The sequence below is a fragment of the Populus euphratica genome, unplaced genomic scaffold, assembly GCF_000495115.2.
Source record: "Populus euphratica unplaced genomic scaffold, PopEup_1.0 scaffold6.1, whole genome shotgun sequence".
Taxonomy (NCBI): Eukaryota; Viridiplantae; Streptophyta; class Magnoliopsida; order Malpighiales; family Salicaceae; genus Populus; species Populus euphratica.
The window spans coordinates 3226959-3243129 of record NW_011499849.1 but is presented as its reverse complement, the minus strand read 5'-3'; the positions used below and the strand labels follow the sequence as shown (position 1 = coordinate 3243129).

The window sequence follows — 16171 nt, the reverse complement described above, 5'->3', positions numbered from 1 at the left end:
CATTAAAAAAAATAAAAAAGAAACCTCACAAAATTAACAAAATCTTACTGGGCTCTAGTTAATTTAAAAAAAAAAACTATCCAAATGTTGTCCGAAAATAGCAATTAAAGCATCCACCACATAATGAAACAGCCAATCCCAACTAATGAGATTAGCAATCCCTGTTTATCATTGGTATGGAACCCAAATCTCTCTCTTCAAGCAGTCACGAAGCTGAATGTGAACACATGTCAAGATCCCAGGTCCCATATCCTGTCCACCGTTAATTTCCCAGCTATTTATGCATCTAAGAACTCCCTCTCTTCTCTCCCGCCTTCAGTTTCTCTCTTGCTACTAACAGCATTTTATTTCTTTTAATTTTCCAATCAATTTCTCATTTCTCCTTTGTTTTTGACCCTCTTTAGATTTGAGGAAGAATGATGAACGGAGGAAGAGGAGGAATAGGCTCAAGAATGGGAGATGAAGATGAAATAGGCACAAAGTTTGTTGACACAGGAAACCATATGCCGAGATCGAAATTCGGTAACATGATGCATTCTGATCCAAACCTTTCAGCAACAGCAGCGGCAATACCCCGTGATGAAGTTTTCGGCTATCGAAATAGCAGTGCTTCCTTAACAGGTCCCGCCAGTTTTGACCCTAACAGGATGAGCTGTGAGGGGTCTCCTATGACCATGTCACCCTGGAACCAAACCGCTGGTGGTTCCAATTTTCCGTGGTCATTCGAAGAAAACCTTCCTCAAAATGGGCTAATTGGTTCGCTTGTTCGCGAAGAAGGTCACATTTATTCCTTGGCTGCCACCAAGGATCTTCTTTATACAGGTTCTGATAGCAAGAACATTCGTGTGTGGAAGAACTTGAAGGAGTTCTCTGGATTCAAATCGAGCAGCGGTTTGGTGAAAGCCATAATAATTGCTGGTGAGAAGATTTTCACCGGTCACCAGGATGGCAAGATACGAGTATGGAAGGTTATCCCAAAGAATCCAACAATACACAAGAGATCAGGAACATTGCCTACGTTAAAGGAAATACTCAAGAGCTCTATCAGACCAAGCGCGTACGTCCAAGTTCGAAACCGTTCTGCTCTTTGGATCAAGCATTGTGATGCCATTTCATGTTTGACCCTCAGCGAGGACAAAACCCTTTTGTATTCTGCTTCCTGGGACCGGACTTTCAAGGTATGGAGAATCTCAGACTCTAGATGTCTTGAATCAATCAATGCCCACGATGATGCTGTTAATTCTGTCGTGGCGAGTCTAGAAGGCTTGGTGTTCACAGGCTCAGCTGATGGAACGGTGAAGGTGTGGAAACGAGAGCAACAAGGCAAAACGACAAAGCATTCTCCTGTTCAAACATTGTTGAAACAAGAGAGTGCGGTTACATCATTGGCCGTGAACACCTCCGGTTCGGTTGTGTACTGTGGGTCCAGTGATGGAATGGTAAATTATTGGGAATGCGAGAAGCAGTTATCCCATGGTGGGGTACTTAAGGGCCACAAACTTGCTGTTCTGTGCCTCGCAGCCGCAGGGAATCTGGTCTTCAGTGGATCAGCTGACAAGACCATATGCGTGTGGAGAAGGGACGGCAAGCTTCATGCATGCATATCTGTGCTGACAGGGCATACTGGACCTGTGAAGTGCCTGGCGGTGGAGGTGGATCATGAGAAATCCAAAGACGATGATCAACGGTGGGTTGTGTACAGCGGGAGTCTGGATAAGTCTGTGAAGGTTTGGAGTGTGGCTGAGATGGCACCTGATATGTATCAAATGGCCATGATGCAACAGCAGCAGCAATATCAGCAACTTATTGGTTCTGATGCAGATTCATTGCCATCTGACGAAAGCAGCAGAGCTGGTAAGAACAGGGGGGAGTAATCTCCAGATCCTTAAACTTTAATGGCAAGATGTAATCAAGATTAATCTAATTATTAAACATTGTGAGTTAGTGAAACAAAGAATCGATTCCATTATTTCCTTGTTGGGTTTGATTGACAATGGAGGTCTGGGGTTGGGGATACCCATGCTGGGGTCATCTGTGAGGGAAGAGGAGTTTGGCTGTATTTTTCCAGTAGCATTGTATCGAGCGTTGTAAGACTATTGTGGATTAAATGAATGACTGTCTGACTATTGACAAGCACATTTTATAAAATAAAGTTGTTCCTCTGATTTGCTTTCTCAAACTGAAAAAACAAGTGGGGATGCTTGCACGGTGATCATAATTTGTCAGGCTGTTCGATCAAATAAGGTTCAAAGCTCAAGTGTTTTATAATTCAGTAACCTCGCAAATCGAACTTCAATCCCTTCCAGATATCTGTATTATAAAACAGGTTAATAACACGATGCTATTATGAGTATGATCGTTTTTTGTGGTTAAAAAATGTTTTTGAAAATTCTAGAAAAAAAATTATTTTATTAACATTTTTTATATTAAAAATAAATTTTAAAAAATAAAAAATATATTTATGAAAACCAACAGCTATAACCAAACAATGCTGTGTAAACAAGCCACTTAATCAGCAATTATCTGACTGATAGATAATTTTTTTTGATGAATAATTAAGGTTGTTTTTTTATTTTATTTATTCTCTGCATGAATTATCCACACCAGACTCTTCCTTCCTTTTTATGCCACAGGCTGAAAATTGTTTTTTGGAGTATATCTGAAGGAAAGAACTGATGGAATCATCGATGACAGTCTCCTCTGGTTACTCTGCCTCAGGTAACACCAAAGATAAAAGACAACTTGAAAAGAGTTGCCAAGGCAGACTAGACACTGTGGAATTACTTGATTCAGCAGGTTGAAGGGAGTGGGCATGGTTTTTTTTTTTAAATGAGACATGATGCTTCTGCTCAAAATGCATCCCCAGAGAAAATAAGAAAATTTTTCTTCTTGTTCAAAAGGCGTCACGTTGGAGTTTTCGGCTGCACAATACAAGAAATCAATTTGCATCTAACCTTTACCCTAAATCAATAAAATAACATTTATATGTTTATATTATAAATATTTATAAAAAAAATTATTCGAGAAAACCACACTCCTCGAAAAATGTATTTTATAACTCCAGATGAGAATATAAAACTCTGGTTATTCTAGACTTTTATAAAAAAATACATACTTGAACTCAAACTCTAGATCTGCTATGCAAAACCCAAGCTCTTTGCTATTACACCATATTTTTTAAGGATATTTACAAATTTGTATATAAATAACTAAATTTAATAAAATAAAAAGACATTAATTACAAAATGTTAAAATAATAAAAGAAAACATCTAAATCTTAACACCATAAAATAATTATACATGAAGAAAAGTGAATTTGTCTTAATGAAATAATTCATATGAAGGCGAAAAGAAAAATAATAAGTGACGCCTAAAGCTTTAAATCTTCCAACAATAATCTCTTAGCAATATTTTTGTTAGAGAAGTGAACCTCTAATCCCTCAACTTTTTAAATCTTTTTGTCTTCATTTGAATTCGATCATTATATAATTTAACAAAGTTAAATTTTTAAACTTGCACTCGTACATAAACAAATTATGCTAAAAAAATAACTAGTAATATTTTATTAATTATTTTAACTTACATAATAATTTATTTAAGTGTTTTTCAATTGGATGGATGTAGAGAAACCCAAGAAACTAATTATGGCAGAACACAATTTTAAAATCAAAATAATTGATATATAAAAGAAAATGAAAAAGAAAATTGGAACCAAGTGCCCTAACTAATTGTAAGTGTCAAGTTGAGTTCGGATAATGTTAGGTTTTGGATTGAAAACGCTAGATCCGTAAATCTAATTTTTTGGACAGGTTTGGGCCAGTTTCACAGATTAAGTTCATATTTGCTATCTCTTGAAATGAAACCAAGGTTATCAGTTGTGATTTGTTTTTTTAATTGGAATAAAATGTTTTAATTTTAAAGTATTTTAACTTGTTATTTTAAAGTTGTATTGTTTATATATATATATATATAAATTTAATAAATATAATTTAAATTAATTATAAATTATACAATATAAATATAATATCAAACAAATATAATTTTTAAAATTTAAAATATTTCTAAATAGTTAAGAGTAAATAGATTTTAAAGGAATTCAACTTAAAAAAATATTAAAATATTATTAAAATAAAATATTTTAAATATAAATCTAAATTAATATTATCAAAGATAATAAAATTTAAAATATCATTTATTTTATTTAAATTTCTACAAAATATTACCATGAAAAAAAAATATGAATATAAATTATAGTGATAAATCTAATTTTAAAAAATTAATATTATTATTAATAAAAATAATAATAATAATTTTTAGTATTACTATTAACATTATTTAATATTATTGTTATTAAAAATAGTAAACTATTAACATCATTAAAAATAAAAAAAAAAAGTTATTCTTAAATGATTTTATTAATTAAATTGAATCAGGTTTAATAATTTTATTAATTAAATTGAATCAGATTTAATTTAATTTAATGATTTTTCAAAACTAGAATGAAATATGTAAAATAAAACTAGAATATTTTGATTAAAATTTAACTAAAAACTTTGAAATGAATCGAGATTTGAAATAAAATTTAATTTAATGATTTTTCAAATCTAGAATTAAAACTAGAATATTTTGGTTAAAATTTAACTAAAAAATTTGAAATGAATCGAGATTTGAAATAAAATAAAAATTATTATGTTTTATTTTATTTTTTAAAATTAATATAAAATATTTTTCAACCATTTCAAATAAAACAAAATAAAATTAGCAACCTTACTTAAACACATGCATGTGAACAATAATGCACTCGTGCTATCATCTCTTGTATTTTCATCAATTTAAAATCTATTGTCCAGATACTAGTTAAATCAGTAATAAATGTACGAGAGACACTCCATGACAGACTTCTGGAGAATGATGACGTTCATAAGATAATTGGATCACCGGGAAGTAAAAGAAGAATCATGTCACCATTTACATTAGAAAATAGGAAAACAGCTCACCAATGGAAGATCCGAACTGTGCTCGGCTATACATTTAACAGAAGATCACCTAACCCCAAAGCCCATATCAATATTATACATATAGGTTGGTGCTAACTACTGCAAAATCAATTTTCAGTGAGAAAGCTTACGAGAATGACCCCTCCGTCCGTCAGGCTGTGTGTTCAAGCTCACACCATGCAGACGGCCACTTCTATTGCCAACTGAATTCAAGTCTAAGCTCAGAGGAACTGCCAAATCTCCTCCCTCAAGTATTCTAAGGACCTGGTAATTCCCAAGTATGAAAAATATGTAGTTATCCTTCACTTCAGAGAATGCTCTAGGTGCCGTTAAAGAGCATATGGCACCAAATATGTCATAAATAGATTAGAAATACCGGTAAGGAAATCGTACCTTTGACATTGGAGGTCTGGTCTTTGGATCTTGACGGAGGCACAAGGAAGTGGCTAGGCCCACAGCTTGTAGTTGATAGGCAGAGACAGGGAGTTGCTCTGTGGCCAAACATGGATCCAGTAATTGAAAAATATTTTCCAAGGCATGGCATGGTTCTAATGCAGAGACAGGGTGGATCAAGTCAGATAAAAAATTCTGTCCCATGTAAAATTGCAACTTGCTGATTCTTTGACCTGTCAATAGCTCTAATAAAACCACTCCAAATGCAAATACATCAACTGTCGGCGTAGTCTTTCCACTATTGATATACTCTGGTGCAAGATACCTGGATTTTGGCAAGTCATGATGTAATTTTTCCTGTTTAAGCATAAATTCAAAATTCAACAGCAATGAACATGAGAAGAAGCAGGTTAGATAAGTACCCTGAAGTTCTATTCACTCGCCCTTCGCTACTGATACTACATTCAGCGTGCCATCTAGCTAGCCCAAAATCAGCAACCTGAAACCAAACAGCACCATGCATATTCCATCAGTGTTGGCATGCTCATGATAATCAATCAGCTTATCATGTGATAAAGCACTGAACATAAATGAGATCTAATTTTGCTTCCTAAAAATAAAAAAGATATTCAACAAGAAAGAATCTCCATTGAAATTAAGACATGGTATTTTTGGGCATTTTCTTTTTCGGGATTGTATGTTAAAAGCCAAGGTTTTGGGCATTCTATTAATGCAAGCATGGATATTTGTTTTCACACAAGCAGGGCATGGATCTTACAAATTATAATCAGGGACAATTGAAGATGTGATCATGATCCTTGTAACTTAAAGAATGAAAGCTCATGCTTCTAAGAAATAAAAATTAAATTTAGTACCATAGGTTCAAAATCATGGGTTACGAGGATATTATTAGGCCTCATGTCTCTGTGCACCACACAACCCACTCTGCAATCTTCATGAAGATACCGTAAACCTCTGGCTGTCCCGATTGCTATTTTCATCCTTAGGTTCCAATCTAGAGGTGGTCTTTTGTTTCCTGCAATCACAGAAGTTCAGTCAAAGTGTTAATCCTTTTACTGAGCCAAATTCAGAAGCCAGAAGATATTGAGAGCACAAAATCAAGAAAACCAACTAAAGAAGCGCACTATTCTTGATGCAAACAAAGACAAAAAAAAGGCGACTACCGTGTAAATGGAAGTCCAGTGACCTATTGCATATGTACTCGTAAACCAATACTCTCTTCTTGCCATCAATGCAAAACCCAATTAACAACACAACGTTCCTGTGTTGTGCACAGCTCAATACCCTCACTTCCCTGCAGAAATCAGCATCTGCTTGAGAGCCACCGTGCTTTAAGAGCTTCACTGCAACTACCTGCCCATCCCTTAACACCCCTCTGTAAACATTGCTAAAAGCACCTTCCGCCAAGAAATTCATATCCGAGAATCCTTCTGTAGCTTCCTCCAGCTCCTCATAAGAGAACTGTCTTGGAGGTTTTCCAAAAGTGGGTGCCTTGTGTTGGCACAAAGAACATAAAGGAGGGGGCACTGAAGAACTTCTACCTAAAGAAACTGCATGTTTGATACCTGAACTTACAGTCTCTTTTTGATGGCTATGGTCGAGCCTCCCAGCCCGAGCATCTTGATCATATTGCACAAACTTATCAAGAAGAGTTCTTGAAGTTGGGGATTTAATTTCGCCAGTATTTTTGCAATTCCGGGTTATGGGGGCCTTCTCATCAACAATGTGGTTTTGGGGAATCCAAAATACACTCTTCTGATCACTGGTTACAGCTGATATTGGGTCTGTTGATAAAGAAATGATTCTTTCCCCATCAGAGTACATAGATCTAAGCTGGTCATCGTAGTTGCTTTGATTATTTTTTGATGTGTATTTTTCTTCATTCAGTCCTACAAAAAGAGGATTTTTTTCATAAGCAAGAACAGGTGGCATTTCTGTATCATTGCTTAATGACGATGAATCTTCTCTGGTTCTTGAGTATGAAGTACTTTGTTCTTCAGGGCTGCTCACTGGAGTAGAATGCTTCTTACTGTGTCCCAGCAGCTTTCCGACGTCCATTCCTGGTGAAGAAGCAGCAGAATAGTATGGGGTTTGGATTTCATTCGAGCTTCCCAAGTTAAGCCTAAGGACTTTTGCTTTAGAACCTTTCATTACAACAATGTTGCAGTGAAGTTCCTCTATGCAGTGCTTCAGCTCTTGCCTGAGTTTTCTGTTTTAGCAGAATACGACACGATATCAATCAACCTTTAATTTTAAATTTCTCAATATGCTCAGAGGTGAATAACAAAACAATATCAACGCCATAAATATTTATCGCTATTGTTGTTATTGTTATCATTATGGTGGAAAACACCAGTAAATTTAAACGAGAAGTTGAACCGCAAATATTTAACAGAGTGGAAGTTCACATGGATGTCAATATGCGACACCAGCAACATGTCAATAACGCTACAGAAACTCATCAAGCATGTATCCCAAGTCAACTGAAGGAGGAAGATTATTGTAACTTAGAAATTATAAAAGTCCTTGGTATTTAAAACTCTCCACTGTTACCACATGCCAAATTAGAAAACAAGTAACTTGTTATCAGCATGACCATTGATCACTGACCAACCAATTACTATAGTAGTAGCTCAGATACAAGAAAATACTTTTTTGATGTGTAATTACTTGTCCAGTACAACCCAGTTGGCTCCATTGCGCCTTGCTTCAGCTGCCACGACACTGCCGGGTGTACGTGATACCACCTTAATCCTTACTCCAACCTACGGTCAATAAAACAACATTAGCTAACTTAACGAGTTCATGCATATAGCTACAATCCTCATTATATGAATGTGCTTTATCCTCGAATCAAAAACTCGATCTTTAAGATTTTCCTTTATCTGATTGGAATTTTTCACCTTTTTAACATCACTATCCTCGAATCTAACACTTGATATATTTTTTTTCTTTATCTATGTGGACTTCTTTTCACCTTTTTAACACGGTTGTGACAATCAGTTGCATTTTGTATCACTCCTGGAATTTCTGGATCCAAAATAAAGTACTCCAAGTTTTAGTACTAATTTATTGCTACAAGTACCTTCAATTCTCACATGGGGTGTACAAAATGTTCCCCAAAGCAAGGCGGTATGGGGCACTATGACTAATAATTTATAAATAAACAAATAAGTAAAAACGCACCCAAGTCCAAATATAGCACATGATCGGGGGGGTCCTTAATTGATCTCCAGAACAAGCATTTCCAAGCACATGCTATTCCCGTCATTAACTCAAATTGTTTGCATTTGACAACACACCTCAAGGCCTGTTTGGGATCCACACCAACCTTCTATTCTCTCACACCACTCCAGATTCCTAGAAACATGATTACATGCATTTTTCTTTTTCCTTTACGAGAGATTCATAGAATATGGGTCTATACAATGGCATAAGTAACCAAGGAGGAAAATAATTCACAAATTTAAGAGAAGGGAATACCAAATAGACCAAAAAAAAAAGGGAAGCAGGCAAGTGGACAAATGGGTAAATTCAAGCTAACCTCGATTTGGTTATGAAACTGAAGCACCATCTGAGAACAATTCTCAGATATTTCACAAACACGATCCGGCAACCTCTCAAGTTGATTGCTCCCACAATCTCCTGCCAACCTCGGAAAGTTCCAGAATTTTTTTCCTACTCACATCAGACACGATAAATAATCCACAATTCAAAACAAGAAAGTTGATAACAAAAGAAGATATTTGAGCAGTTGAGAATCTGTATATATTACCGGATTTTTCGTTTGTAAAGACAGCAAGCAACGTTATGCAATCTCCAGGATGGACAACGTGAGAGAGAGCCCAAGCCAATGCTGCCTTGGACATCACTTTCTCTGCTTTCACTGCGATCACCACTTGGTCTGCCACCGTGTTCATGGCGAGTTGCTGGCTCTGTTGTTGTTCAGTTTTCTCCTGAAACATCACGCCGTCGAGTTGAAGCTGCCGGCAAAATTCAGGAACCTTTTGGCGTGAATTTGACAGTGAAATTTTGGCTCGCTTAGGTTTTATATGCGACGATCGCGTAAGAAGGGAGTGGTTTCTTAAACGGTCTTAAGTGAAGGGCAGTTTTGGGATTTACGAACTTTGGTTAGTTGACTGTGGTTATCAAGAAGTTAAGGCCCAGATTTTCTTTTTCTGGTAAAAATGTTTTTTTTAAGAAATAAAATGAACTTAACGTTTTTTGCAATGAAAAAGATAATAAATAGTAGTAGGTAGTGTGAGAGAATGTTATTAAAATTATTATTATTTAATTTTAGTTTTTTTTTTAAATTTGTATTTTATATCTATGGATAGTTTAACATGTTAATATTAAAAATATTAAAAATATTTTAATATATTTTTAAATTAAAAATACCATTAATAATAGTTACCACACTTTTAAATATCATCTTAATTTATTTTATTTTAAGTAATACATCATAAGGATTGTTTTCTGTTTATTCAAGTATACCTTCTTTTTTAAAAATTGTTAAATATATCATTTAGAGATCAATCTCTCTATCTTATTTTTTTAATGTATGACACTCTTCAATGTTATATTCATGATAATGGTGGAAAAAACAAAATTTATTGATTTTTTTTTGTTGTGTCTGAACCATTCTTCATAGAAAATGGATATCACACAAAGTCTTTTATGGAATGGTAGCCAATAACTAAGAATGGGTGTTGGTAAAAGTGTGGTCCAAAACTCGAGAAATATCAAGTGGTCATGAATGAATTCCTTGATGCTTCTTTTTTATGCTTTGATGAGAGACTGATGATATTGTCAAGATTCTATCATTTAAAAATGATAGCGACTCCGTTGAGTTATATTGACTTTCTCTACTCTAATATGATTTTCCATTACCTATTTTACACCAAGAAGAGTCATATTAGAAAATGCATATAGTTGTTTGTATAATGAGTAGTTATAAACTTTATTGTAGCAATTGGTTTGGATAAATTCTTCATGTTAAGTATTTTCTTATTAAATCTCTAAAGATATGCTTTAGTGATTTTATATTCTCATTGAGTGATTTTATATTCTCATTGAATGATGATGAAGAGCTTTATAATGCTCTTTTTGGTCATGATACTAATACTAAAAAAAGAGCTAAGCAAAACATAAAGGTCATGAATATTAAGGATAGAGTCAGCTTTAAGGATGCGATACCATACGTTAGTATATACATGGAAAGTTATACAAAAAATCTTACATATGACATCACTTTTTATTGTCATTAGCTCTAGAATACTTCCAACAATTTGTATATACTTCCTGGAATATGTGAGGTCAATGTACTTATTCAAGTTGGTTTTCATGATGATATATTCTTTAAAATGACAAGTATATAATATTTTATAGCAAAACGAAGAGTCTTTTACCGATGGGATGATATTCATTCTATGAAGTTTTCATTAAGGAACATGCTAGTGAGAATTGGGGAATGATTGAAGAAGATAACCCCGCGTGTAAAAATTGTGCTTATGCATGTATTGCATTGGGAGAAATTTTCAATTGCACTTGAAAAAAATACATTGGGAGGTGGAGGCGTGTGCCACATTTGAAAGAAAGCAAAGAAGATGGAGAACAGATATAAAAAGAGAAGAAAAGGAGTACAAAGAAAAAAAAAAGTTTATATATACATATAACAATCGAATCTTGATTTCACGCGGTTGAACTGTTATTAGTTGTTTTAATTGAATAAATATCATAGGGAAAGATAGTATTGCTGTACAAGTAAAGTATTGACAAGGAGGTTCCCTATTCCTCCCACTCATGGCTGAATTTCATAATCAACCGACGAAATGCTTGACTGATTGGTGTCCCTACGTGCATGAGAAAAGCCAATGATGGACGATTATGTGGACCAATTGACTCCACTGAATATTATTTTTCCCAGGCCCTTGGTAGGAAGACTTCTAAAGCAGACAAAATTCGAGGCATAACTGATCGAGGATGCCTGAAACCTGTCCGATTGAGGTTGAACTCAAGCCGGTCTGGGTTACTTTGGACTTAAAAGACAAAAGAGTAGGGACACTATTGGTCTTTGCTAGAAATGCATGGCAACTGCAGCTCGGTCTTATCAAATTTTCCTTTTATGAAACCTTCGTTGATTTCCGAGGTCACCAGCTTTGAAAGAAAGTCAGGGAACCCATCGGCAACTGTGAGCTGGAAGACATCAATGATTTTTTATCAGAATCGGACGGTCACGGGGCTGTGATAACGACCAATCATGTGTGCCGCCATATGCAGTACTCGACGACACGTCACACAAGCGCCATGTGATCGTAGTTATGATGTTCTAGGTAGCTAGTCCTTCTATTTATCATAGAACCCACCCGAAAGCATGGCAGGTTGATCAAAGAGGTTTTAAATTTCACAAAATTTCGGCACCAAACACCCCGTAAGTTATCTCCTAGTGGGTGGGCCATGGCTGATGTCTTTTTTTAAGTCTTGTAATTCCTCGAGGGATGGATCGGTAAATGCGGCCGCCTTCAGCAGGTGTGTATCACTGTCCAAACAGAACTTGAAGATTGGAATTGAGAAGATTCTTGAATTTTCCAAGCTTTCCTCGACATTGTAGACTCAAGAATTGATGTAAACGATATCAATCGAAAGACAGTTTTAATCACACTTCGAAGTTATCATCGAACCGAATTAATGTCATGAGAAAGTAATTATATGTGGGGACTCATAAGAAATGATACCAAGTATATTTGGTCCACACGATCTCCATCCATTATTAATTTCTCCCGAACATCCATGGTCGTTCCCAATCATTCATTGCCTATACTCATCCTGATAGATTAACAAGATGCCCTGTTCCTTCTGGAACATGGTAACCATCAGCTGTGCAATCCTCGATGCCCTGCCTCACGTGGAATCTATAGCGGTGCAGTTAGGGTATTTGAAAGTGCAACAACGATTATTTTTAAAATATTTTTTATTTAAAAATAAATTAAAATAATATTTTTTATTTTTTAAAAGTTATTTTGATATCTGTACATTAAAGTTATTTAAAAATATTTAAAAAATAATTTTTAAAACATAAAAACAATTCCAATGGCTTTCAATGTTATGATCCATTTACGCGTCTTTCTTTACCAACATTTATAGGTGTCTAATCCAAGATGAGTCTTCTTTGGGACATTTGGATTATTGATTAATAAAGAAAGAGCTACTGTCAAAATAACTGCTCTCGTTACCCAGGCTAGGGCCTGAAAGAGTGTTATACCGTAGGCTATAGCCCATTAAAACTTGGCCTCGTAAATCGTTGCAGCGAGTATAATATGTTATACCTAGTCGTGAAAACACTTCATATGAAAACTTTTCATGAGCTATGATTTTGTGCCTGGGCTTGACACTGAGCTTTTGTATCTAGGGCTGGTTGTTGGGCTTGACTAGCAGTTGAAAACTCGCCCGAAAATAAGTTTTTCATGGAAAAAAAAAAATCTTCAATATTTATGCCAGTAAATGTTGTAGGTAGTTGAATTAATCCTCAAATTATTAAATAAAGCATTGCTTAGAGAGCACCGATTAATATAATTGACTGTGAATCAGAACTTGAGTTAATTAGCTGAGCATTAATTAAAGGGATTTAGCTTCCTTGATGCTATTAGAGTCGCCACCTTGAACAAACATTTAGCATTAAAGCCACGAAGTCCTCCTCTGCCTTGACAACACCAGCTACTCTTTTTTCTTTGTGCTTTTTAACCATTCTTCAACTATGAGGTCCAGTTCTTTTACAGGGGCATCGAACACCTCGAACACTCCTGTACACTAAAAAGAATCCCTCAATTATTTTTCCATCCCTCGGCACTCTTTTCATTCTCAACATTTGTGATACCTCCCCTAGATTTCCCAACAATTGTTCTAATAATGATATTAAATGCTAGATCTCTAAACCATCTCTTTACCTCCAACAATACCTTATTATTTGATTCACCACTTCTATTCTCGTTGCATAACTTGCACAACCATTTCAAACTTGTCCTTGCTTCACACTCATCTTTTCGCTTTTTTAGATTGTAGGTTGACAGAGGCTCAACCGTGATTATTTTGCGTACTTGACGCCAATGAGGCTCATATGGGCTAAAGCCCGTTATTGCTTAAAGAGGTAAATATAATTTTAACAAAGTCTTATAATATTATTTTTCTTAAATTACCTGATTCCCTACCAACTGTATTTGACATACAACATGTCAAAGGCCTAGGGCAATATGCTCCTCCCCACCTTATGCTTTACGTCCATCATGTCATATATTTAAAGCAAAATGGTAATCTCGTTGATCCTTTATCTTTGACATGTGATAAGAAAATTTAAAATAATTATCATTTATTAAGTTAGGTCTAAACTATATATTATTTTATGTCTCTTCACTTTAAAATATCTAATTCAATCAAGTTTTTTAAATGTAGAGTTTAAAATTTACATATCTAGATCATAAAATATATTCAAACAAGTAATGAACAATATAAATTTTGAGTTATTTTACATATATATCATGATGCATTTAATATTAAAGATTATTTTATGATATAGATTAGACCTAAAAAATATCCTTTGGAAACTAGTCATAAATTGCAAGCAGTGCTAGACTATTCAAAATTTTACAAATGATTGAATGAAATAATTATATCATTGAACTACCACTAAATTTTAAAATTAGCTCTACTTTTGATATAAAGGAACTCGTTATATATAAAACACAATAATATATCATTAGTGATCCTTTTGAAACATCTGTCATATTATCCTTATCTTTGGCATAAAATAAATATATTAATGCTATTTTGCATGTATAAGTTGTTTTTACGAGGGATGATGAATTTTAAAGAATTCTAATATATGAGTTAGATGATTGAATTCAAACTATACTTAAATTATCAGAGAGACATCATAACAACTTGATCATGATTTTTGGGAGCATTATTGGAGCCACCTTGAACTATACTCAACAGGGTCAAGTTTCTCCAACCTCAGAAAAGTTGGTAAGGACATTGGACTAGAGGGATTGTTTATGCACTCATATGATAATAGACAATGGAGGGTAGCTCAAACCATTGAAAGATTGAGTTTTAGCTTATGTTTGAGTTTAATTTATTTGAATTTTTAGTTGATGTTTATTAATTAAACTTTGTTTGTTGGGATTGATTTAATTATTATTTGGTGTTTTATTTAGAAGATTATAAGTTTAATTGCTTGTTCTAATTAAAATTGTAGTATTTATATCATACTTTTCTGAATGTTAGATAGTTGCTAATGAATTGAATAAAATTTATAAAGTTGCAGAATTTTTCAATCCCTATTTTTTCTCTTTTTAAGCTCTTTCTTCTTTTTCTTTGGCTTCTTTTTTATGTATTTTTTTTCTTTTTTATTACTTCATCTTCAAATCTCTTTTATTCTTTATTACTTCATCTTCAAGAGCCTCTTTAATTTGGCTAGCTTCCGTATGGACTGACCAACAATAACCATGCTCGAGCTAGTTCAAGAGCCTCTTTAATTTGGCTAGCTTTGATACTTTTTGTCCGTTTAACTAGTGTATTGCAGAGAAGTATGAACAAAAAAAAAAACAAAGTTGCAATTAATTGGAGAGAAGGATCAATGTTCATTAGACTGATGCACACATATGAAACTGACATCCTAGTCAATTTATAAGTAACCTTTGCAAACAACAATTTAACTAAATTTAGAAAGAAACAGGTCACCCCCAATAATTTGTGGCAAGGGCCATGGCATGTCCTAGGGTGTGAGTGTCTAAAAAACTAGAAAATTCAAACATATACTTTCAAAACAAATTAATGATTGATGTTTCACACTTTAAATTTGTTCACTTAATATATTTGCACCTCTCAATGTTTAAATAGAACTGCATATTCTTTACTAACTACAGACCAAGCAAAACAATAGCAGGTTGTAGCAAATTATTGTGCTGCACATAAAACTCAAAGATAGTATATCTAAAATGTTGTGCTGCACATAAAACCATAGTTTTAAAACCCGACCCGGCGGGTACCAGAAAATACATTGATAGTTGAACTTGTTGCACAATGAGAGGAGAAGTTTGAAATGTATGAAATCATAAGACATCATCGAGTCACCTAACTTAGTCTTACGTTAGCAAAAAAAAAAAAAAAAGTTGAATATCGAATAAAGTAATGCTATATGATTTAATTGGAAAATAATCTATTCTAGGCGCTATAATTATTAATCTAAAATGGCTTTTATTTAATATATTCGATTAAGGAATCATGTAAGATGATGTTAAACAAAAGATCCATTGTTAATGGTCAATGGATTCAGATTCCTCACAACATATATAGGCACTACTTGGGGAGTGATAGCTTTTTGGGAAACGTGACTGATATGTAAGGGTTATGTTGCTATGCTCTTTATCTAGTCACTGCACAAACTATAAAACACATAGATACTTGCAATGGATGAATAGGAATTTTTTTTCAATCGAAAGTTCCTTCATAACATGTGTAATAGCATTTTACTAATCTAATTATAAACATGATTAAAAAAATGCAATAAATTCAATCATGGTAATTTCTGAGAGACAAAGTCCCATATAATCCATGCTTCTTATAGCACCCAACATCACGACGACCTTAAAAGATTCAATAAAAGAACAAGTTTATGGCATTTTATTTTTTGAGGAGAAAATATCTTATTTAAAGAGTCGCTACTTGATATTATGATCACTAAAAATCTTAACTGGTCATCAGAG

General features: G+C 34.1%; 2 protein-coding genes across 6 annotated transcripts; one reads left to right on the top strand and one right to left on the bottom strand.

Annotated features, from left to right (window-relative positions):
• Positions 1 to 329: 329 nt before the first annotated feature.
• Positions 330 to 1874, top strand: LOC105120847 (vegetative incompatibility protein HET-E-1-like). The gene has a single exon (XM_011019228.1). The coding sequence runs from the start codon at positions 417 to 419 to the stop codon at positions 1872 to 1874; it is 1458 nt and encodes a 485-aa protein (XP_011017530.1). The 5' UTR covers positions 330 to 416.
• A 3028-nt stretch (positions 1875 to 4902) lies between these two features.
• LOC105120668 (inactive protein kinase SELMODRAFT_444075-like) lies at positions 4903 to 9586 on the bottom strand. 5 transcript variants are annotated; one of them, XM_011018961.1, is made up of 8 exons: positions 9187 to 9586; positions 8956 to 9089; positions 8082 to 8176; positions 6575 to 7620; positions 6266 to 6426; positions 5813 to 5889; positions 5391 to 5715; positions 4903 to 5261 (listed from the first exon to the last, which is right to left on the bottom strand). In XM_011018961.1, exons 1-8 carry the CDS (start codon positions 9374 to 9376, stop codon positions 5112 to 5114), a joined length of 2178 nt encoding a protein of 725 aa, XP_011017263.1. In that variant the 5' UTR covers positions 9377 to 9586; the 3' UTR covers positions 4903 to 5111. The 5 variants fall into 5 exon arrangements, with proteins under 5 accessions (XP_011017263.1, XP_011017266.1, XP_011017264.1 ...); XM_011018964.1 differs by lacking the exon at positions 9187 to 9586 and adding an exon at positions 8598 to 8771 and having other exon boundaries at positions 8063 to 8176; positions 8956 to 9044; XM_011018962.1 differs by lacking the exon at positions 9187 to 9586 and adding an exon at positions 8598 to 8771 and having other exon boundaries at positions 8956 to 9044.
• Between the last annotated feature and the right edge of the window lie 6585 nt (positions 9587 to 16171).

Excerpts from the sequence above, each read along its gene's own strand:
- LOC105120847 (XM_011019228.1), top strand. The coding sequence starts at position 417 with ATGATGAACGGAGGAAGAGGAGGAATAGGCTCAAGAATGGGAGATGAA.
- LOC105120668 (XM_011018961.1), bottom strand. The coding sequence starts at position 9,376 with ATGTTTCAGGAGAAAACTGAACAACAACAGAGCCAGCAACTCGCCATG. Across the intron at positions 9,090-9,186 it reads CTTTACAAACGAAAAATCCG|GAAAAAAATTCTGGAACTTT; the intron begins GTAATATATACA and ends TGATGTGAGTAG. Across the intron at positions 6,427-6,574 it reads ACTGGACTTCCATTTACACG|GAAACAAAAGACCACCTCTA; the intron begins GTAGTCGCCTTT and ends CTGTGATTGCAG.